General features: G+C 37.2%; 1 protein-coding gene across 2 annotated transcripts in view; it reads left to right on the top strand.

Moving 5' to 3' along the window:
• Positions 1-25,112, top strand: part of RELN (reelin) — a 527,392-nt gene that overhangs the window by 360,406 nt on the left and 141,874 nt on the right. For both annotated transcript variants that reach the window (XM_022554391.3, XM_089917770.1), the window contains exons 18-20: positions 2,331-2,564; positions 3,229-3,390; positions 7,963-8,199. In XM_022554391.3, the coding sequence (XP_022410099.1) occupies positions 2,331-2,564; positions 3,229-3,390; positions 7,963-8,199 (633 nt within the window). The remainder of the gene's footprint in view (positions 1-2,330; positions 2,565-3,228; positions 3,391-7,962; positions 8,200-25,112) is intronic.

The raw sequence follows: 25,112 nt of genomic DNA, 5'->3' as shown, positions 1-25,112 counted from the left end.
CAGTGTGTTGACCGTGGGGGCTGGAGGAGCTGTGTTGTCACCGGGGGTCTGGGCTGCCTCAGAAGCACTGTTTAGTAAGAAGCAGCAATGGCCGCTACCCTACCGAGACCACACCCCAGGCCATTTCTGCGTCCTTAGATGGAGTCTTTTCCCGGGTCCTGGTTGCCCTAGATCCCATGCCAAGCCATGTTGCAGAGTGAGCAGGACCGGACTGTTCACCTAGCCTGGATTGGGGAGCACGGCGAGGTAGCAGCCACTGGTCCAGAGCTCGCTCTGCCCTGTCTGTTGGCAAGCCAGCACCCGTGCGTTCCTTGCGAGTGGAGTCTAGGCTTCTTCAGCCCTTCTGTCTGTCCCAGCTGTTCTCCCAGCAGCCAAGGGGGCTTGTCTCCTCCATGTAGGACCCCAGGACTGGGACGCCCAGTCTGTGGCTCACTTCCCAGGGTGAGGGTCCAACCATACAGTCCTTCCTTTCCTCTTAGACCCCTCCCAGAGGTACAGGTCCCAAACTGATGCCTTTTTTCCCCACCCTGCCTGGTTACATGGCCATCTTTCTTTGCAGCCTTGACTGTATAGGAGTTCTTCTGCCGGTTTCCGGTTAGTTTTCCATGAGAATTGTTCCACATATAGGTATATGTGGATATATATATATATATATATCTTTTTTTCTTTGCGGTACGCGGGCCTCTCACCATTGTGGCCTCTCTCGTTGCGGAGCACAGGCTCCGGACGCGCAGCCTCAGCAGCCACGGCTCACGGGCCCAGCCGCTCCGCGGCATGTGGGATCTTCCCGGACCGGGGCACGAACCCGTGTCCCCTGCATCGGCAGGCGGACTCTCAACCACTGCGCCACCAGGGAAGCCCAAGGTGCAACCTTTTTGATAAAATGATGATAACTATAACCCCCCCCAAAGAATATCCAATACACATAAAATTTGGCGTTTGATTTCAGGACATTCACACTCTCCATGGACCCTCTGTGAGGCCAGCATAGATCCCAGTTTCTGCACTAGTGCTAAAGAAGTAACCTTATGAGTTGTGCCATAATATCACTTCATTGGTACACTTGCTTTATAAAAGGCTTATTTCACAGACTCACAGACATAGAAAACAAACTTATGGTTACCAAAGGGGAAAAGGGGTGGTAGAAGGATAAATTAGGAGTTTGGAATTAGCAGATGCACTCTACTATATATATAATAGATAAACAACAAGGACCTATTGTATAACACAGAGAAATATATTCAATATCTTGTAATAAACCATAATGAAAAAGAATATATATATGTATAACTGAATCACTTTGCTGTACACCAGAAACTAACACAACATTATAAACCAACTGTACTTCAATAAAAAATTTAAATAAGTAAAAATAAAAGGCTTGCTTCAAATTTTAGAGTGTTTTGAATGCTTAGATGAGAACCCTGCCACCCACCCAAAAAGACACCAATTTAATTTTATAATGGGAAACATAGTAAATATAGTGAGAAAGAAATAGTGCAGTAAAAATAAAGAATTTGAAACTAATTCCTGATGAGCAAACTCCTTAAAATATAGAAAGTTTCTGATATTCAATTATTAAGTCATCTGTGATGAGTTTTCTCACTGACGGAAGACTCAGGGATCTCCATATATATTCTAGTCAGCTAACATAAATACAGCACATCCTTACATGGCAGCAGGCAGGCTGGTGTGTGTGTGTGTGTGTGTGTGTTTCTTGAAGCACCGCTAATGTGGAATTCCACTGAGAGACAACACAGTTCTGCTAAGGACATCTATCTAGGTCAAGGGTGTATACATTCCCTTTATAATGCCAATCTAGTTTCCAATCTTTTCCAAATATTTCCAGTAATTACTGTCAAAAACAGAATGTGTATTTTTACATTTGTTCATAAAGGAAATTTATTCTAGATATCTTATAGAAGTATTTTATTTATGTTGTTTCTTTTACAAATTTAATGAACATCATTGTGAATAAAATTATATACATATAATATACCTTTTACAAAGATTTTAAACTGGAAATGTGCACAAGCATAGATGCATTTGCAGATAAATTACTGGCATTGGTTGAAGGTGAGTGCTGAATTATTGTTTTAATCATAAGATTTTTTTTACAGCAGGACTGTGCAAAGGCTGTATTCTTTTGGGATATTTACAATTACTTCTCCCATATCAAGTCTTCACATTCAGTATTCTCCAAAGACAAATGAGCTTTGATTACCATTCAATCCAGTCGGGGCCTCTGGACTTCCTCATCCCCAAAGTGGATAAAGGAATCCCTGAAAGGGCCAACAGTTTAAGATTTAATATCATTGTTTCTTTTTCAGGTGTGACCCTGGATTTTCTGGCCCAGCTTGTGAGATGGCATCCCAGACATTCCCAATGTTTATTTCTGAAAGCTTTGGCAGTTCCAGGCTCTCCTCTTACCATAACTTTTACTCTATCCGTGGTGCTGAAGTCAGCTTTGGCTGTGGTGTCTTGGCCAGTGGTAAGGCCCTGGTTTTCAACAAAGATGGGAGGCGTCAGCTAATTACATCTTTCCTTGACAGCTCACAATCCAGGTGAGTTAAAGCAGGGTGGAATACATACAGAAACAAGATAACAATTGAATTCAGATCTATTAATTTTCACTTTTTTCTTTTTTACTAATATATATCTTCTGATTTTCAACCAGGATGAGAGGAAGCTTATAGTTTATATAGAGTTGATTTGCCCTGGTTTTTAATAAATTAAAAGGCTCACTGATGATGTTAAGATACTAATGACTGACTAGATTCTTTAAAATATGAACTGTTAGCATCAAAACTGTTTTTAAGCCAAGGGCTAGTTAATTATTTATGTAGTTTTATTTACTTGACAGCTTGCAGAGGCTGATTAGATTTACTCTACATCTCTCCTTCCCCCAGTGCTTAATAAATAATGCAGCAAAAGAATGATTGGCGTTTTAACTGTATGTACACAAGTATGTAGTATACAAATATGTATAAACATACCGTTATATTTGTATAGTTATATCTGTCTACAAAACACATGCAGTGACCTCACCTTCTACATATATTCATACATCTCACAGTGAAATTACTTACATTTTATAGAAGAGGGATGAGTGGAAACCTACAGCTTTTGAGTAGTTTATTTAAATTTGTTCAAAATTCTTTAAAAGCCAAAATGAATGTTATGATTTAAAATGTTTATGCACACTAATTATAGGCAATTCGTGTCTAGGTTTCTCCAGTTCACGTTGAGGCTGGGGAGCAAGTCTGTTCTGAGCACATGCAAAGCCCCTGACCAGCCTGGTGAAGGTGTTTTATTGCATTATTCTTATGATAATGGGATAACTTGGAAACTCTTGGAGCATTATTCATATCTCAACTATCATGAGCCCAGGTATGTTGGAAAACACTTGGAAAAAATGGTGAGGGTGATATCTCCTTCCTGGGGAAATCATCATTCAAGTGGTGTAAGAGTCCAGATGCTTTTGCACTGAGAGATGGTGAGGACAAAGATTGATGCCTCTTGCAATGAAAAGCTGGGAAGCTGCATTCTTGTAATTCATTTGCCCTACTGACTTCTGGTAATTTGAAGAAATTTATTCTCATATTCTTAAATGTGCATCTAAGGGAAATATTTTGATACCTAGGAAAGAGAAAAATAACTAACACTACTTTCCTTATTCAACTATAGTGCAAACTATTAGGTATGATTTTAATATGGTACTAAATTATAAATGCTGTTGATAAATATTTTTAGCAATGTATGATAATATATTATAATAAATTATATGAGATAATAACTCATAAAATCTGATAACCAATTTGCATGTAATATAATTAAGTAATGGGTATAAAGAAGTTTTTCTAGCATGTGTAGAGTCCCTGGCAAAGATGGAGTGGAGGCTGTATTTAAAGCCCTTTCTTCAGGCCACTTCTATTTTTCTTTGGCTTATATATTTCATAATATATAGTCACAATTGTGAGATTTAAGTTTTACTTGAAGTAGGGCCATCCTTCAGTTTGGGAGAGTGGTAATCAGCATTTGTGATACGATTTCGGAAGAGTCCAGAGAGTCCTCTCCTTTTCTAGAACAGTTATTGACTTGCTCACTGAAATTCCTTCAAAATAGCAGGAGAAGAGGAGGATGGGAAAGTTAAAATAGAACTAGAGGAGGTATCACTGTGACTTACATTCACTTTCCGATATAAAGAGCTAATACAGTTTACCTTCCTGGGAGTACATACATGTTGATCATGGAAAGATATGAAAAAGAGTGAGGAGGGCTCCCCTGGTGGCGCAGTGGTTGAGAGTCCGCCTGCCGATGCAGGGGACACGGCTTCGTGCCCCATCCGAGAAGATCCCATGTGCCGCGGAGTGGCTAGGCCTGTGAGCCATGGCCGCTGAGCCTGCGCGTCCGGAGCCTGTGCTCCACAATGGGAGAGGCCACAACAGTGAGAGGCCCGCGTACCGCAAAAGAAAAAAAAAAAAGAGTGAGGACTTTGGGCACTGAAGTGTGCATTGGCACCATGGCAGAAGGACAGGGGCAATGATGATAGAGTTTATATACTTTAAAATTCTGCCTAGAGCTATCCCTTCATTTAGGTATTTGCAAATAGATGAGAACTTTTATTTTCATTAGAAGATGAAGTAGCATGTAACAGAGATAATAGTTAACAATTATTATGAGTGGTAAATACTATATGTTGTAAAATTTAAGAGAATGCACCAGATGTGTTGAGTCTTTTCCCTATAAGGGTAAATGTAAGACTAAACTCAACTTTCTCACTCAGTAGAGACATATGAATCCTAAAGAAACATTTCATAGGTTCTCCATAATAAGCATTAAAAGAAAATTAAGCAAAAATCAAGGTGATAATAAAAATGATGAAAGCATGAAGAAAATATCATTGTCCTAAGTTAAATTGGCCCAAAACACAATTTTTTCTAACAAGGATGGACAGCTTCAAAATTCAGTAATCAATTTGTAGCATGAAATTTAATTAATCTTGGTTGATATGAAAAGAAATTATACATTTAATGTACTATTGCAGAGGTACATTTAATCTTGTCTGCCATTTGACAGCAACATTTTTCTTCTAAGCAGAACCAAGGTGGCTTTTCAGCATTAGGTATGTGCACAGCTTGAAAGATTAAGATCAGAGGGGAGATTTTTTTAAAAGGAGAATGTGGTAGTGGAACCAAGAACACTTTCATTTTATATATATTGCCTCTGTCCAAGAGACTCTTCCCTCCTCCCCCTCTCTCTTATAAATATTAATAAAAGGTGACATGGCAGAAGTAGAATTTGATATATTCTAGGCACTAAATTATGTTTTATATGAGAAATAGTACAAACCATGTAAACTCTCCATGAGACAGTTAATTATTGATGCCTTTAGCCATTTGCTGTGTTTTCTTCAGTATAAATTGCTGTCTGTAATTGCTGTGAATTCCATATTGTTCCTTTCTGCCATGGTTGTTCGAAAATGAAGTGTGATCCATAAATTAGATGTGATAGTTGGCTAACTACTGTTATTCCTAGCTGATTTCTCATAATTTCCTTACCTATAATTCACTCAGTAAGTGAAAGAACTCTATCTGCTTGATATTAATAAAAGTTAAAGTCTGTAAATATATCTAAGTTAATCTTTTAATTCTAACTGACTAGACTGCCTTGTGAACTAATTGGCATTCTTATTAATATAAAACTATATATTTTTGGTGAGACAAATTATTCTAGATTTTTCTTAATTATAGGGCTTGGTTTCTTATTCTAAAATTATTGTAAAGTCTAATTATATTTTATTTTTGTCTTGATTATTATATTTGATTACAGGAAATCCATGAGCTTAGTACCTATCCAAAAAAGGAAGTTTGAGACAGAAAGTTGACCTAAGTCCCTGGGTTCTCATCTAGGAATATTCTGGTCAAATGGCTCCATAGCCATTCTAACAAGCCACTGTAATATGCATAGAGTGGTAAAGCAGAGACTCCCACCCCACTCCAAGATATAACGTAGGGGTAAAAGATGCAGACTCTAGAGCCATGTTCCCTAGGTCCATAGCCTGGCATTGTCAGTTAAAAGCTGCTTAACCTAAAAGAAAATCTTTAACCTCCTTGTGCCTCTGTGTTTGAACCTCTGTCAGGGTATACTGATAATATGTACTTCATCTATGCAGCAAGAAGTTACTCTTTTTATATGCCAGACACTATTCTAGGTGCTAAGATACAATAGTGAAAAATAGAAAAAAGTCTCTGACTTTGCCATGAGGATATTATTATCCCAGTTTCACAGATGAAGATGCTAAGGCACATAGAAGTTAAATACCTTCACTTAAGCTGCAGAGTTATCAACCATGAGGTGACAAAGTGCATACTTTAACCCAAGAGTCTGACTACAGACTCACAGTCTTCACATCTCTGCTGGGGAAAATATTGGGCACTTCAGTTACTGTTCTCACACACATATGCACTTTATTTTCCTTTAAAGTTGCACGAAAAATTCTACTTCTCAGTTGTTAATTTTTAATATTATATTTACTTTCATCAGAGAGAACAGTAACTGCTTTTAAAATTATTAATATTAAAAGAAAATTATAATTTTCTAATAACATAATGCAAATTAAATTATTAAATTAATGCATGATGTTTTCATTGTTGAGCCAGTTTGAATATAGTTTATTTTATTCTATATTTGATATGTAAACATAAATATTATTTAATTATTTAATAAATAAATATTTAGAAAATTAAAGTGAAAATTACTGAAATAATTAAGTTTTTAATAAGTACTTTTCTTTTAATAAACTCACATTGGTTAAAAAAATTCAGCAGATTGTGGAAAGTACTTAAAAAAATCATAAACCTGTTATAGCTATGTCTTTTTAGTTTAAGAAATGTTTTTTAATTTATATTTCTGTATTTGAACATTGATTTCTCATCATTTAAAAAGTATGTTTTCTCACATTACAAAAAGTCCTACCAATTTTTTACTGTTTATATAATCAATGGTGATAATCGTGTTATTCCACCTCATATTTTCATATGCAGATTATTTAAAGTAAAAATAGATATTACTTTTAATAACTTTCAGTATGCAAAAAATTACATTTTCAAGATGTGATTTAATGTTTCTTTGTGTAATAACTAAAGATGAACATAATACAAATATGAAAATCAATCTAATTTCTCAGTAAATCCAGCCTTAGACATTGAAGTTTTTAAATAATTTATTTCTAAGTTATCCAGCTAGTCACCTGTCTTAGGGAGTTTTTCTTTGCTCACTAGGAAGAAGATTCAGTCCCTTCAGTGTACATTTACTGCAAACACCTCTCCTGGTGTATAATTGTACACTGATGGAGATAAATGTTCCATTTGCCATTTGTTTCGCATCGCACCTTGTGTACGGATTTGAGCAGCATGGTACTATGATTTATGGAGCTTTCAAGCAGATGTCATTGCAGTGGCAATTAATATATAGTTCCTGCTGCTGTGTACAATGATTGCTCCTGGAAATTAGATACTACTCTTAATTTTCTTCCCCATTTGTCAGATACAGGTTTACTGTCACAGCCACCATGACACAGCAAGTGACCTCGCACACTATGCTGAACTCATGGGAATGAGGAAGTGCCATGGTTCCAACCAGCCCAAAAGTATAATGTGTGTAACAAGCTGCCCAAGATCCTTTACCAGACTTAGGCAAATCCTGCCACATTGACAACTATGTTTTATTGAGTTAGCTTTTCTGAGAGCAGCTGAGTGCAAGCAAAGTCACAGTTTTAGATGTGTTGAGAAGACTTTGTTGGAGTCAGACAGGAAATTGGAAATCTCAAGAATGTTTGTCATAGTGGGAAAATTATTTTTTTCAAATATTATACTGTAGGAAGAAAAGATCCTGCTTTAAATGTTTGTATTTTAAGATAATCAAAGTAACCTGAATTTTTACTTCTATTTTCTCCTTTAGAATAATCTCTGTAGAATTACCAGATGATGCAAGACAGTTTGGAATTCAGTTCAGATGGTGGCAACCATATCATTCTTCCCAGGGAGAGGATGTATGGGCTATTGATGAGATTATCATGACATCTGTACTTTTCAATAGCATTAGTCTTGACTTTACCAATCTTGTGGAGGTCACTCAATCTCTGGGATTCTACCTTGGAAATGTTCAGCCGTACTGTGGCCACGACTGGACCCTTTGGTAAGGATTTCATCTTTGTTCTTGTGGTTATTGTTACAATTTGCATTAAGGATTGAAACCCAAAGATGATCTTCCAGTCCATCCAGCACTTAGTCATTTGTTGACAAATATTAGCTGAACATGAACCATTTGAAAAGTCGCTGTTATGTCTATAAGTAAGTTACCTTGGGAAAGAAGACTAAAAACAAAACACTGATAGATTTAAATAAATATAAAATTTCACTATATTTATTCATCTCAAATTTTCATTTTCCCACCATTACATATAAAAACCCTCTTCAAGAAGTGTTAATAACTAAAGTGACTAACATATTCTCTCTTCATGGAGGTCCATCATGATCATAGTGAAAAGTGAAATCACTCTAATGACTATTTTAAAAAAATTCCTCATCACGTGTTTTATTGTCATGCTGTCTTACATAAAGTCCAAGAAGTTTCTCCAACCCAAAGATATTCTTTTTAGTCCATTTTATCAAGCAATATTGGACCAGTGACTTGTATGGTTAATGTCAGTGGGGTTTCAAGAGTGTGGGATTTCCTAGTCAAGATACCTTTCATTCTTAGATTTTTTTTTCTCCCTATCGTCAGATGCAAACTTAATTATACATTAAGCAGTAAATAAATAACTTAAGACTATGATTAGTACTTCAAGAACATCAGTAGGATGACACAATAGTGATTACCTAGTTAGGAGGTGGCAACTTTAGATAGAGACGAGGAGGCTGTGTTTGGGTAGTTCAGAGAGTGGAAACAACACATTCCACTAATTGGAAAGTAAAAGAGCAGGAAGTTCCAGGCACATGAAGATCTGAAGGAAGAGCGTACAACTACAGGAAACTCTGTGGTGCAAAGACTCCCAAAGCATGAGTGACCATGACATGTTCAAAAACCAGGAGGAAGGCCAATGGTGCTGGAGCCCAGGTAATGAGGGAGTGAATGTCAGAAATAGAAGCCAAGAGATATGCAGAAGCCAGATCAGATAGGACTTTCTAGGCATAGAGATCCTAGGTTAAGTCTCAGGTCTGTATAATTTCAAAACTCACGACCTTCACCACTGTGCAAACTGCCCCTCTTTGGGTTCCTTTAGAACTTTAAACATGATTGAGGAATAATTTTCTAAGAGTCTTTTACTTTCTATTGAGTCATGGTCAGACCAATTTAATTTCTCCAGATGAATCTTGCCAAAAGCTATTCACTGCAATTGTCTCCCTAGAACATATCATAACTGACCCATCAGTGACCTTATCATAATTAGAGGTAAATTTTACACACCATTGCACATAAAATTACCTTTGATGGGAATTGTGCATGGACAGTCACATCTCACACACAGCAGGCGAAAATTCTAGCATCAAAATGACAGCTAATGGCATGGAAGTACAGCTGATCACTTTTGCTGCAAGCACTGTCAGACTGGATAGAATGAAATTTCTCTATGACAAAATATGAAAGGTTATATTGTGTGTTTTCTAGTTGATAGCCTCAGATGCTTATTTTTATGCATGCTGTTTCTTAGTACTGGAGTCTTCAAAGAAAATAAAGGGGTGAAGCAAATAAGATACAAAGATGTAAAGCAAAATGAGATTTCTTGGAATTTTATGGTTCTGCAATTTTAAATTGACCTGAATTAACAATAATCCAAATTGGTCATATACCATAAACTATCCCCCAAGTTTGTGTAGCAGTTTTTCTTTCCAGCACTTTGAATACAACAAAGAATCATATCATGAATGCAAGTCCTGTATAATGTTTATTTTTTCGTAAATAGTTAACATCTGCTCAGATAAACTCCAAAGTTGCTGAGCATTTTAATTTTAACACTTGGGTTGAATACATGATAACAGCAGTTTAATTTCTGTGCTTTGCAAAACCCTAAGAACAATATCCTTTCACACAAGTCTGATGAATATTCTTAACCCACCACTGCTTTAATTGGTGGAGATACATTTACTCTGTGAAAGTACAATCGCAATAATTATAGAAAACCATAAGAAAATATAAATAATTGTACAATCCCCATGGGCACCTTGAGCAGCGCCACAGGAGTTTTATTAACAGCCACATGTGAGCAATCAAATTTGACTTCTCTGAAACGAAAAGGAGTTGTCTTGGTTATGAAACAACAGAGACTATACTCTGGTGGTGATAATGAGACTAGAGAAACACATTAACCGCTTTAATAAGGACATGAAAAATGCTCTCTGCTCATTAAAATGAAACAACATGGAAGATTTCAAACTGTTCCCATTTTCTTAGCCAATGAATCAGAATAAAGCCCCATTTAATGACACCGTTTTCTCTCTGCTGCTGTTGAAGAATATATAGTCCAAGTTCCAAGTTCAGTGTGAACTCACTTTAGCGCTGTTTTTCAGAAACACTTATTACAATACTGAAATTCAAATGATGATATTGACCAACTATTTATCAAAACTACCTAGTCCTAAAAACAAGGGTTTTTTTAATGTAAAACCTTTGGAGCATGTTATTAAGTTAAAATTCTTTGAACATATTCAAATATGTGGCCTCTGCCATTCAATGACCTGTTTTTCTCAAGGGAAATTTTGAAATGTCTACACGTTCTCTACAAATGACTGGTGTTAAATTAATTATTGTTGGCTTTTGCCAGCTGAGAGTTCATTTGGTTCTCATTTTCTAACTCATGGCTTTCCATGAGCATGGATTGTTGTTACTGAGAGTGTTCTCCAGGGAAAACTTGGACAATTGTTTTTTCATTAGAAGAACTACAGTCAATATGCTATAAATCACTTTACAGTATGTCATCTTAGAGCACATTTTTCCATGGGGAAATGAATTGCCTTTAATTATTTGTAGTACTTTCCTTTCTTCCATACATAGTATCTGAAATCAGAACCTGTCTGCTTTGTGTTCTAAAAATAGTCTTTAAAGCCTCTTCCATATATTTTAAGATCACTAAGGGAATTATTTTAATTGAGATTTATTAAAGATTATTTGACTAATACTATTAGTGATAATACCAAGGGACATTTACGTTCCTCTGTCTTATCTAGTAGACTAGCTAAGTATACAGGTGGAAAGGACATTCCTGTCATATGATCTAGAGTTTTGGTTTCAAAATGTGTAAAACTATGAGGGTATGGTCATCATAGCATATTAGAATTGGCAGTTCGTTTTAGTAGAAGAGATAAGGAGTTTTCCAGACAGGAAAAGGCTAAAGGAGTTCACCACTAGATGGGCTTTACAAGAAATGTGATAAAGGACAGTCTTCAAGCTGAAACAGAAGGGCTCTAGTTAATAACAGGAACAGATATAAAAGTGTAAATCTCACTGCTAAAGGTAAATATGTAGTTAAATTCAAAATACTCTCATGTTGTAGTGGTAGTGAGTAAATCACTTATAAATCTAGTATGAAGGTTAAAAGACAAAAATAGTAAAAAAAAATAGCTGTAACTATAATAATTTGTTAACAGATAACAAGATAAAAAAGATGTAAATTATGACACCTAAAACATGAAACATTGTGGAGGGGGGTAAAAATGTAGAGCTTTAGTGTGCATTTGACTTAAGTTGTTATCACTTTAAAATAGACTGTTACAAATGTAAGATGTTTTATATAAACCTCATGGTATCCACAAAGTAAAAACTCAGAGTAGATACACAAAAGATAAAGAGAGGGCTTCACTGGTGAATTTTACTAGACATTCTAAGAATTAATACCAGTTCTTCTCAAAGTCCTCCAAAAAGTATAGAAGAGAGAGGAATACTTCGAAACCCATTTTACAAGGCCAGCATTTCTCTGACACCAAAACTAAGCAAGGGTGTCATGAGAAAAGAAAATTACAGACCAAGATTCCTGATGAACATAAATACAAAACTCCTCAGCAAAATACTAGCAAATCTAATTCAACAACACATTAAAAGAATATATACCATGATAAAGTGGGATTTATTCCTGGGACACAAGGGTAATTCCACATCTGAAAATCAGTCAAGTGATACACCACATTAATAAAATGAAAGAGAGAGATTGGTTCAAGATGGCTGAGTACAAGGACGTGTGCTCACTCCCTCATGCGAGAGCACCGGAATCACAACTAACTGAACAGTCATCGACAGGAAGACACTGGAACTCACCAAAAAAGATACCCCACATCCAAAGACAAAGGAGAAGCCACACTGAGATGGTAGGAGGGGGCGCAATCACAATAATATCAAATCCCATAGCTGCTAGGTGGGTGACTCACAAACTGAAGAACACTTATACCACAGAAGACCACCCACTGGAGTGAAGGTTCTGAGTCACACATCAGGCTTCCCAACCTGGGGGTCCGGCAACGGGAGGAGGAATTCCTAGAGAATCAGACTTTGAAGGCTAACGGGATTTGATTGCAGGACTTTGACAAGACTGGGGGAAACAGAGACTCCACTCTTGGAGGGCACGTGCAAAGTAGTGTGCGCATCAGGATGCAGGGGAAGGAGCAGTGACCCCATAGGAGACTGAACCAAACCTACCTGCTAGTGTTGGAAAGTCTCCTGACAAGGCAGGGGGTGGCTGTGTCTCACTGTGAGATCAAGGACACTGGCAGCAGAAGTTCTGGGAAGTACTCCTTGGCATGAGCCCTCCCAGAGTCCGCCATTAGCCCCACCAAATAGCCCAGGTAGGCTCCAGTGTTGGGTTGCCTCAGGCCAAGCAACCAACAGGGAAGCAACCCAGCCGCACCCATCAGCAGACAAGTGGATTAAAGTTTTACTGAGCTCTGCCCACCAGAGCAACAGCCAGCTCTACCCACCACCATTCCCTCCCATCAGGAAACTTGCACAAGCCTCTTAGGTAGCCTCATCCACCAGAGAGCACACAGCAGAAGCAAGAAGAACTACAATCCTGCAGCCTGTGGAACAAAACCCACATTCACAGAAAGATAGACAAGATGAAAAGGCAGAGGGCTATGTACCAGATGAAGGAACAAAATAAAACCCCAGAATAACAACTAAATGAAGTGGAGATAGGCAACCTTCCAGAAAAAGAATTCAGAATAATGATAGTGAAGATGATCCAGGACCTTGGAAAAAGAATGAAGGCAAAGATCGAGAAGATGCAAGAAATGTTTAACAAAGACCTAGAAGAATTAAAGAGCAAACAAACAGAGATGAACAATACAATAACTGAAATGAAAACTACACTAGAAGGAATCAATAGCAGAATAACTGAAGCAGAAGAACGGATAAGTGATCTGGAAGACAGAATGGTGGAATTCACTGCTGGGCAACAGAAAAAAGAATAAAAAGAAATGAAAACAGCCTAAGAGACCTCTTAAACACAACAACATTCGCATTATAGGGGTCCCAGAAGGAGAAGAGAGAGAGAAAGGACCAGAGAAAATATTTGAAGAGACTATTGTCAAAAACTTGCCTGACATGGGAAAGGAAATAGCCACCCAAGTCCAGGAAACACAGAGACTCCCATACAGGATAAATCTAAGGAGAAACACACCAAGACACATAGTAATCAATTTGGCAAAAACAAAAGAAAGAAAAATTTTAGAAACCAGAAAGGGAAAAATGATAAATAAAATACAAGGGAACTCCCATAGGGTTAACAGCTGATTTCTCAGCAGAAACTCTACAAGCCAGAAGGGAGGGCATGACATATTTAAAGTGATGAAAGGGAAGAACCTACAACCAAGATTCCTCTACCCGGCAAGAATCTCATTCAGATTCAATGGAGAAATCAAAAGCTTTACAGACAAGCAAAAGCTAAGAGAATTCAACACCACTAAACCAGCTCTACAACAAATGCTATAGGAACTTCTCTAAGTGGGAAACACAAGAGAAGAAAAGGACCTACAAAAACAAAGCCGTAACAATTAAGAAAATGGTAATAGGAACATACATATCGATAATTACCTTAAACGTGAATGGATTAAACGCTCCAACCAAAAGATACAGGCTTGCTGAATGGATACAAAAACAAGACCCATATATATGCTGTCTACAAGAGACCCACTTCAGACCTAGGGGCACATACAGACTGAAAGTGGATGGAAAAAGATATTCCATGCAAATGGAAATCAAAAGAAAGCTGGAGTACCAATACTCATATCAGATAAAATAGACTTTAAAATAAAGAATGTTACAAGAGACAAGGAAGGAAACTGCATAATGATCAAAGGATCAATCCAAGAAGCAGATATAACAGTTATAAATATATATGCACCAACATAGGAGCAGCTCAGTACATAAAGCAACTGCTCACAGTTATAAAAGAGGAAATCAACAGTAACACAATAATAGTGGGGAACTTTAACACCTCACTTAACCCAACAGACAGATCATCCAAACAGAAAATTAGTAAGGAAACACAAGCTTTAAGTGACACAATAGTCCAGATAGGTTTAATTGATATTTATAGGACATTCCATCCAAAAACAGCAGATTACACTTTCTTCTCAAGTGCACATGGAACATTCTCCAGGATGGATCACCTCTTGGGTCACAAATCAAGCCTCAGTAAATTTAAGAAAATTGAAATCATATCAAGCATCTTTTCCAACCACAATGCTATGAGATTAGAAATCAATTACAGGGAAAAAAACTTTAAAAAAACACAAACACATGGAGGCTAAACAGTATGTTACTAAATAACCAAGAGATCACTGAAGAAATCAAAGAGGAAATCAGAAAATACCTGGAGAGAAATGACAATGAAAACACGACGATCCAAAACCTACAGGATGCAACAAAAGCAGTTCTAAGAGGGAAGTTTATGGCAATACAAGCCTCCCTCAAGAAACAAGAAACATCTCAAATAAACAATCTAACCTTACACCTAAAGGAACTAGAGAAAGAAGAACAAACAAAACCAAAGTTAATAGAAGGAAAGAAATCATGAACATCAGAGCAGAAATAAATGAAATAGAAACGAAGAAAACAATAGCAAAGATCAATAAAACTAGTAGCTGGTTCTTTGAGAAGATAAATAAAATTGATAAACCTTTAGTCAGACTCATCAAGAAAAAGATGGAGAGGAATCAATAAAATTAGAATTGAAAAAGAAGTTACAATGGACACTGCAGAAATGTGAAGCATCCTAAGAGACTACTACAAGCAACTCTATGCCAATAAAATAGACAACCTGGAAGAAATGGACAAATTCTTAGAAAAGTATACCCTTCCAAGACTGAACCAGGAAGAACTAGAATATATGAACAGACGAATCACAAGTAATGAAGTTGAAACTGTGATTAAAAATCTTCCAACAAACAAAAGTCCAGGACCAGATAGCTTCACAGGTGTATTGTGTCAAACATTTAGAGAAGAGCTAACAGCCATCCTTCTCAAACTCTTCCAAAATATTGCAGAGGAAGGAACACTCCCAAACTCATTCTATGAGGCCACCATCACCCTGATACCAAAACCAGACAAAGATACTAGAAAAAAGAAAAATACAGACCAATATCTCTGATGGATACAGATGCAAAAATCCTCAACAAAATACTAACAAACAGAAACCAACAACACATTAAAAGGATCATACACCATGATCAAGTGGAATTATTTGCAAGGATGAAAGGATTCTTCAATATATGCAAATCAATCAGTGTGACACACCATATTAACAAATTGAAGAATTAAAAACCATATGATCATCTCAATAGATGCAGAAAAATCTTTTGACAAAATTCAACACCCATTTATGATAAAAACTCTCCAGAAAGTGAGCATAGAGGGAACCTACCTCAACATAATAAAGGCCATATATGACATGGGTTCACAGCAAACACCATTCTCAATGGTGAAAAACTGAAAGCATTTCCTCTAAGATCAGGAACAAGAGAAGGATGTCCACTCTCGCCACTCTTATTCAACATAGTTTTGGAAGTCCTAACCACGGCAATCAAGGAAGAAAAAGAAATTAAAGGAATACAAATTGGAAAAGAAGAAGTAAAACTATCACTGTTTGCAGATGACATAATACTATACATAGAGAATCATAAAGATGCCACCAGAAAACTACTAGAGCTAATCAATGAATTTGATAAAGTTGCAGGATACAAAATTAATGCATAGAAATCTCTTGCATTCCTATACACTAATGATGAAAAATCTGAAAGAGAAATGAAGGAAACACTCCCATTTACCATTGCAACAAAAAGAATAAAATACCTAGGAATAAACCTACCAAGGGAGACAAAAGACCTCTACTCAGAAAAGTATAAGACACTGATGAAAGAAATCAAAGATGACACAAACAGATGGAGAGATATACCATGTTCTTAGATTGGAAGAATCAATATTGTGAAAATGACTATACTACCCAAACCAATCTACAGATTCAATGCAATCCCTATCAAATTACCAGTGGCATTTTTTACAGAACTAGAACATAAAATCTTAAAATTTGTGTGGAGACACAAAAGACCCCGAATAGCCAAAGCAGTCTTGAGGGAAAAAAACGGAACTGGAGGAATAAGACTCCCTGGCTTCAGACTATACTACAAAGCTGCAGTAATCAAGACAATATGGTACTGGCACAAAAACAGAAATATAGATCAATGGAACAAGATAGAAAGCCAAGATATAAACCCACGCACCTATGGTCAACTAATCTATGACAAAGGAGGCAAGGATATACAATGGAGAAAAGACAGCCTCTTCAATAAGTGGTGCTGGGAAAACTGGACAGCTACATATGAAAGAATGAAATTAGAACACTCCCTAACACCATACACAAAAATAAACTAAAAATGGATTAGAGACCTAAATGTAGGACCAGACACGATAAAACTCTTAGAGGAAAATGTAGGAAGAACACTCTTTGACATAAATCACAGCAGATCTGTTTTGATCCACCTCCTAGAGTAATGGAAATAAAAACAAAAATAAACAAATGGGACCTAATGAAACTTAAAAGCTTTTGCAAAGCAAGGGAAACTATAAACAAGACGAAAAGGCAACCCTCAGAATGGGAGAAAATATTTGCAAATGAATCAACAGACAAAGGATTAATTTCCAAAATATATAAACAGCTCATTCAGCTCAATATTAGAAAAACAAACAACCCAATCAAAAAATGGGCAGAAGACCTAAATAACATCTCTCCAAAGAAGACATACAGATGGCTACGAAGCACATGAAAAGCTGCTGAACATCACTAATTATTAGAGAAATGCAAATCAAAACTACGATGAGGTATCACCTCACACCAGTTAGAATGGGCATCATCAGAAAATCTACAAACAACCAATGGTGGAGAGGGTGTGGAGAAAAGGGAACCCTCTTGCACTGTTGGTGGGAATGTAAATTGATACAGCCACTATGGAGAACAGTATGGAGGTTCCTTAAAAAACTAAAAATAGAATTACCATATGATCCAGCAATCCCACTACTGGGTATATACCCAGAGAAAACCATAATTCAAAGAGACACATGCACCCCAAAGTTCATTGCAGCACTATTTACAATAACCAGGTTATGGAAGCGACCTAAATGCCCATCGACAGATGAATGGATAAAGAAGATGTGGTGCATATATACAATGGAATATTACTCAGCCCTAAAAAGGAACAAAATTGCGTCATTTGTAGAGATGTGGATGGATCTAGAGACTGTCATACAGAGTTAAGTAAGTCAGGAAGAGAAAAACAAATATCGTATATTAATGCATATATGTGGAACCTGGAAAAATGGTACAGATGAACCGGTTTGCAGGGCAGAAATAGAGACACAGATGTAGAGAATAAACGTATGTACACCAAGTGGGGAAAGTGGCAGGGGTAGTGGTGGTGGTTGGATGAAATGGGAAATGGGGAATGACATATATACACTAATATGTATAAAATAGATAACTAAAAAGAACCTGCTGTAGAAAAATAAATAAAATTAAAAAAATAAAAGATAAAAATTATACGATCATCTCAATAGATGCAGAAAAAGCATTTGACAAACTTCAAAATCTATTTATGATAAAAACTCTCAACATAGTACATATAAAGGGAACATACCTCAACATAATTAAGGCCATCTATGACAAGCCCACTCAATGATGAAAGGCTGAATGCATTTGCTCTAAGATCAGGAACAAGATAAGGATGCCCACTCTCACCACTTTTATTCAACATAGTCCTGAAAGTCCTAGCCAGAGCAATTAGGCAAGAAAGACAAAAGTCTCCAAAATACAAAGGAAGAAGTAAAACAGTCTTTATTTGCAGATGATGTGATATTATATCATTATAGATAGGAAAACTAAAGACTCCACAGAAACTGCTAGAACTAGTAAACAGGTTCAGCAAAGTTGCAGGATACAAAATCAATACACAAAAAATCAATAGCATTTCTATATGTTTACAGTGAACTACCAGAAAGAAAAAATAAGAAAACAATTCCATTTACAATTGCATCAGAAAGAATAAAATGCCTATTTGACCAAGGAAGTGAAAGATCTGTACATTGAAGACAGTAAGACGTTGATGAAAGAAATTGAAGAAGACACAGAAAAATGGAAATATAATCAGTGCTCATGGATTGGAATGATTAATATTGTTATAATGTCCATACTACCCAAAGTAACCTACAGATTCAGTGCAATCCCTATCAAAATTCCAGTGGCATTTTTCACAAAAATAGAAGAAACAATCCGAATAGTTGTATAAAAACCACAAAAGACCCTCAAATAGGCAACACAATCTTGAGAAAGAAGAATAAAGCAGGAAGCATCATACTCCCTGGTTTCAAACTATATTACAAAGCTATAGTAATCAAAACAGTATGGTATTGGCATAAAAACAGACATGTAGATCAATAGAGAACAGAAAAGAGAGCCCAGAAATAAACAAATCCATATATGATCAATTAATTTTTGACAAAAGAGCCAAGAATATACAATAGGGAAAGGACTCCCTTCAATAAATGGTGTTTGGAAAACTGAACAGCCAAACACTAAAGAAAACAACTGGACTACACAAAACTACACACAAAAATTTACTCAAAGTGGATCAAAGACTTGAACATAAGACCTGAAGCCATAAAACTCCTAGAAGAAAACATAGGCAGTAAGCTCCTTTACATCGGTCTTGGCAATTATTTTTTTGCATTTGACACCAAAGCAAAGGCCATGAAAGCAGAAATCACAAGTGGGACTATATTAAACTGAAAAGCTTATGCACAGCAAAGAAAACTGTCAACAAAATGGAACGGGAACCTACAGTATGGGAGAAAATACTTACAAATCCTATATCTGATAAGGTGTTAATATCTAAAATATATAAAGAACTCAAACAACTCACTAGCCAAAAAAAACCCCTAAACAATCTAATTTTAAAAATGGGCAGGGCTTCCCTGGTGGTCCAGTGGTTGAGAATCTGCCTGCCATTGCAGGGCACACGGGTTTGAGCCCTGGTCTGGGAAGATCCCACATGCCGCAGAGGAGCTAGACCCGTGAGCCACAACTACTGAGCCTGTGCATCTGGAGCCTGTGCTCCACAACAAGAGAGGCTGCAATAGTGAGAGACCTGCGCACCGCAATGAAGAGTGGCCCCCGCCTGCCGCAACTAGAGAAAGCCCTCACACAGGAACGAAGACCCAACACAGCCAAAAATAAATAAATTAATTAATTATTTTAAAAAATGGGGGCTTCCCTGGTGGCGCAGTGGTTGAGAGTCCACCTGCCGATGCAGGGGACACGGGTTCATGCCCTGGCCCGGGAAGATCCCACGTGCCGCGGAGCAGCTAGGCCCGTGAGCCATGGCCGCTGAGCCTGCGTGTCCGGAGCCTGTGCTCCGCAATGGGAGAGGCCACAACAGTGAGAGGCCTGCATACCACAAAAAAAAAAAAAAAAAAAAAATGGGCAAAGGATCTAAATAGACATTTTACCAAAGAAGACGTACAGATGACCAACAGGTACATGGAAAGATGCTCACCATCACTAATCATCAGGGAAATGCAAATCAAAACCACAATGAGATATCACCTCACACAAGTTAGAGTGGCTATTATCAAAAAAACAAGAAATAACAAGTATTGGCGAGGATGTCGCGAAAGGGGATCCTTGTGCACTGTTGGTGGGAATGTAAATTGGTGCAGCCATTATGGAAAACTTTATGGAGGTTCCTCAAAAAATTAAAAATACAATCCAGCAATTCTGCTTCTGAGTATGTATCTGAAAGAAATGAAATCACTATCTTGAAAATATATTTGTTCCTCCCCCCCCATGTTTGTGGCAGCATTATTTACAATAGCCAAGACACAGAGATAACAAGAGCGTCCATCAATGTGTGAATGTATGATAAAGACAGTGTGATACATACAATGGAGTATTTTCATCCATAAAAAAGAAGGAAATTCTACCATTTGTGACAACATGGATGAACTTTGAAAAAATACAAACTCATAGATAGAGAGATTGGTGGTTGCCAGAGGTGGGGGGTGGAAGATGGGCAAAATGGGTGAAGTGAGTCAAAAGGCACAAACTTTTCACTTACAAGATTAATAAGTTCTGGGGATGTAATGTACAGCATTATGACTGTAAGTAACAGTACTGTATTTTATATTTGAAAGTTGCTAAGAGAGTAGATCTTAAAAGTTCTCATCACAAGAAAAAATTTTGTAACTGTGAGGTGATAGATGTTAGCTAAACTTATTGCAGTGATCATTTTGCAGCATATACATATATCAGATCGTTGTGTTGTATGCCTAATACAATGGCATATGGCAATTATATCTCAACAAAACTGGATTCAAAAAATATATGTTCATATCTCATGGGGCATCTATAAACATGCACAACAAAAAAGAATTTGTATATTTTATGAGAAGCAAGAGTTGCCTAGGGGAAAATCCCAGACTAAAAGGATCCTAAAAGCCTTTTTATCTCATAATACAAATTAAACACAATTCACTTGCAGTAAAAGGTAGGAAATAGTACTGTGGCTCTATTACCAATTGAAAAAAATCAATAATTTAGCATTATATAATAGTCATATAATAATATAGCAGAACTGAACAATGAGTGGAATGTGTTTTAAGCTGTACAAGAGGAGCTATAAAGTAGTTGTTAAGGTACTTCTAGATTATAAGAACCATCAAGAATCAACAGTAACGTGTAGTAATGGATAACACAAAAAGATTTCCTAACTGGCCTAGAAAAATCCCTTCAGAGCTCATGCTTGCACAAACCTGACATGCATTTGTGGGGACTGTCAAGCCCACAGGCAGATCTAACAGACATTTAGCAAGCAGTGGGCAAAACACTTTTTAATGAGATCTACCTTTTCTTCTGCTACCTTTTGGTTAATTTTTAAAAATAGGAATATGTATTTGCGGGGGTTAAGAGTCAAGAGTCTTTTCTACATGCAGATCTATATTCCTTTGGACTGGTCTCATGAAAATAGTCAAGGAGGTTGCCTGATACTAATACAAGGAATGTGTCATGGGTAAACATTAACAAAGGAGAGGTTGGATTAGTGCCCTGCTGAAACTTTGGACAGCCTTGATCCCTTAGGTCACAAGAGAAACAAATTTATAACTATCCCTTTATAAAATGAATTTGCTTATAGAATAAAAATGATAGCCAAGTAAATATCTTTAGGATTTTTCTTTCATTGAACATCAACCCATAATTTACATAGAAATTTTGTCAGCTTAAATTGTTTATTAGTAAGCCTAGAGTCTTCTTGGGATTATTTTTTACAAAAACTATTAGAATAATAAATCAACCCAAATTGTGCTGCTGAAGAAAGTCAGTTGGGGTGAACTGGCTCCCAAGAGCCACTTCAACTACCATTTCTCAGCAAGTGATTAGGAAGCTTAGCAAATAGATAAGGTAAATACATTGAGTGACAAACTGAAAAGTCACTATTATTTTCAACAGCTATGAAGAAAGTATTTTCAGTACCCAGGGGAATCAATGCCTCTATAAAATTGGTAATATAATTGAATATACCCCCAAATAAATTTATAAATGACTTTCTAAAATAAATCCTATTTATTAGGCTTTTTCATCCTTTTACATGAAATTTTTCATTTGTTGATAGGCTAATTTATACATTCAACTGTTTATTGATTGCACTACAAGTGCTGTTTGTCCTGAAGGTATAGCACTTGGTACTAAAGATGAAGATAGAAAAGCCCTTTGTTTGTGGAGCTTATTTTCTAGGGAGAAAATCAAAAGTGAGCAAGTAAACAAATTTGTAATAATATTCCAGATAGTGGTAATTGCTGTGAGGATAAAGGAATGGAATGTTAGATGACATAAGTGGAGAGTGAGACTATTTTAGGTAAAATGTTTAGGGAAACCTTCCTGGGAGTGTAGAGACCAGAATATGAGAAAGAAACACTGATTTGAAAGTGTGCAAGGAAATCATTACAGGCAGAAACAGCAAGAGCAAAGGTCCTGAGGCAAGCAAGGAACTATTGATAGATTATGTTAGGGCCTTATAGAGCAACAGAGAGACTTTGGATTTTATTTTAAGTGTTATGGGAACCCAGTAAATAAATTGAGGCAAGGGAGTGATGTAATCATATTTTTAATATAATTGTAACTGCTGTGTGAGCATAGATGGTAATGATAATAGGAGAAGCAGTAGAAGGAGCTAAGCTCAGAGGCCAGTAGTGTCATCCACATATGCTTGCAGTGTTGCAAGGAACAGGCTGATGGACCACTTGAAAATATATATTGGAGAACAGAGGCTTAGGACCTGCCAAAGGAATGAATAAAATGGCCATGTTCCCAGATTCATGTCCAAACGGTTGACTTTTGAGTCATTTATTTCTCCAAAGTTAGATTTTCCTAAAAATCTCCCTTTAGACTAAGTGGCTACGTGAGATTTCAGAAGTAGGAGAACGTACCACTAAACAAATTAATAACAGAAATCTGCCTTTCATGATCTAGATTCAAGGTATGTCTGGCTCGTTGAAAAAGAAATTTAATAGGCTGAGGTAGTTACTTTCTATGGACAGTGGTTCACAAAGCTTCGTGGTAGGCCTTGGGTGGCCTGACCTGGTCAGCCTCTCCTGCCTCCCTGCCTTTCACTCAATCCTGCCCAACCACATCGTTCTTCCTACTCTACCCCAATGAGCCAAGCTCTTTCCTCTCCCAGCACCTTTGCATTGCCTATGCCTCTTCCTAGGAAGTTCTTTCATTAGTCTCAGTGCCAGGCCTCCAAGTTTTCCAGGTAACTGGAAGAAGTCCAGGGGCTTGGAAAATGAATATTGTTTCAAAAATATGATAAGAAAATTGCAAAACTAAAATTAATAAATTTAAATTAAATATCTACAAAACACAACATATGCCAACCCCATTAATTGCTAAATTTAAATATTCATGAAATTTGATGCTATTAGAAATAATTTTTTGGTCAGATTCCTGAGTATGTTGAGAAATCATAGGCAAATGTATATTCCATGCATTACCAGTAGCCAAGTAAAATTTAAAGGCAAAATTATAAAATCCACTTGAAGGTTTTTGCAACAAAAAATACATATGTAATGTGAGACATGGGTGCATTTTAATATGTTTGCCATGATGTGTGATGGAGTTCCCAAAATTAAAAGTGTCAAAGTCCTATGAAAGTCTTAAAATGGCCCTGCTTCAGTACTAACTAAGTTAGTACACGCTATACGGCTGCACATAGTTGGAAGGATAAAGAAAGAGAGAATTTCAAAGATTCCTCATGTATCTTTCTCTCTCGCCTCACCTCTTCCCTCCAAGCTAAACATTTTCATTCAGGGCTCTCAGGCCTAACTACATGGGCCAGTGTGTTCCTTCCTGAAAGGAATTGAGGTGCAAGAGGAAACAGGGAAGGGATGACAGAGACAACAGGATTGTGTTGAAAAGGCAAGCCCTAATTATAAGCAGTGTAAATATGGATTGGGTAAGTTCACTTCAACCAAAATTGGTTCTGGAGTTAGTATGGAAGAATAACAGGAGGAAGGAGGTTCTGGATAGCCAAAGATCTGAGATGAGGTGAAGTTATTAACAGAGGCTGGCAACAGCTAAAGCTTCTCTGATTCCTCTCCTCCCGCCAGAAGAGGAGGGAAGTCTTGTTGGGTCCCTGACAACTTCACTACTCACACACCCACAGGTTCCTGGCAAGAGACTGGCAGGCATTATGAGAGTTGAGAGGAGCTATTTTCCCCTGGGTCCTTGATCTCCCCGCTCTCTGATAGTCTGTCCCCTTTCTGGCCCTCGGTCTCCCTCTCTCTCTCTGCTTCTCTTGGGGGCCGAAGCCCAGGCTGTGCTTCATGCTGACTCCCCCTCTGATTTTAAGGGCAACGACTGTGGCAGACATTTCCCTTTTTCTGCCGCAGTTTACTTCCAGCTGCTGAACATTTCCTAAAACTGCTGTGAGGTGGACAAAAAGAAGATTCAGCTGAGACTCGACAGAAATCTTTGAAAGCATTACCTCACCAACAAATTTCTGTAAACTTTTTAAATTTCTATAAACGTTAAAACTAGATTTTTTTTTTTAAGTTATTGGAATTAACTGCTGGCATGTAGGGTTTGGGAGAATTGAGCTAGTTTCACAGGAGACAAAGGTGGGTGACTGGGGTGCAGATGGACCTCCGGACTCCCAACAAAGGCGAGTCACCCACCAATCTCACGTAGCACCCATGTATGTGCGTGCAACCTGGTTATAAAGAGAGAACTGTGGTAACAGCCACTGTGTACAACAGCCTGAATGTCTAACCTAGGTGACACATTTCCCCCCATTCTATCTCCCACACAGAAAGTTATCTGATCCTTGAGACAAAACTGCTACTAAGTGTCCAATATTTTGCTGAGTTTTGTTTGCCAAGAGGCTGCTTTCTGTAAAAGCTGAAGAAACAGCAGCCAGGCAGCTCAATTTAAGCGTCATATAGCTTAAAGTAAAATGTTAGTCCTGACTTGAAGAACCATGTATAAATTTCCAAACTGAGAAAATGGAAATGACACTGAAGAA

The sequence above is a fragment of the Delphinapterus leucas genome, chromosome 9 (assembly GCF_059928025.1).
Source record: "Delphinapterus leucas isolate spDelLeu-1000000601 "Yukka" chromosome 9, BTC_Dleu_Yukka2, whole genome shotgun sequence".
NCBI lineage: Eukaryota > Metazoa > Chordata > Mammalia > Artiodactyla > Monodontidae > Delphinapterus > Delphinapterus leucas.
This window is presented reverse-complemented; position numbering and strand designations above follow the sequence as displayed.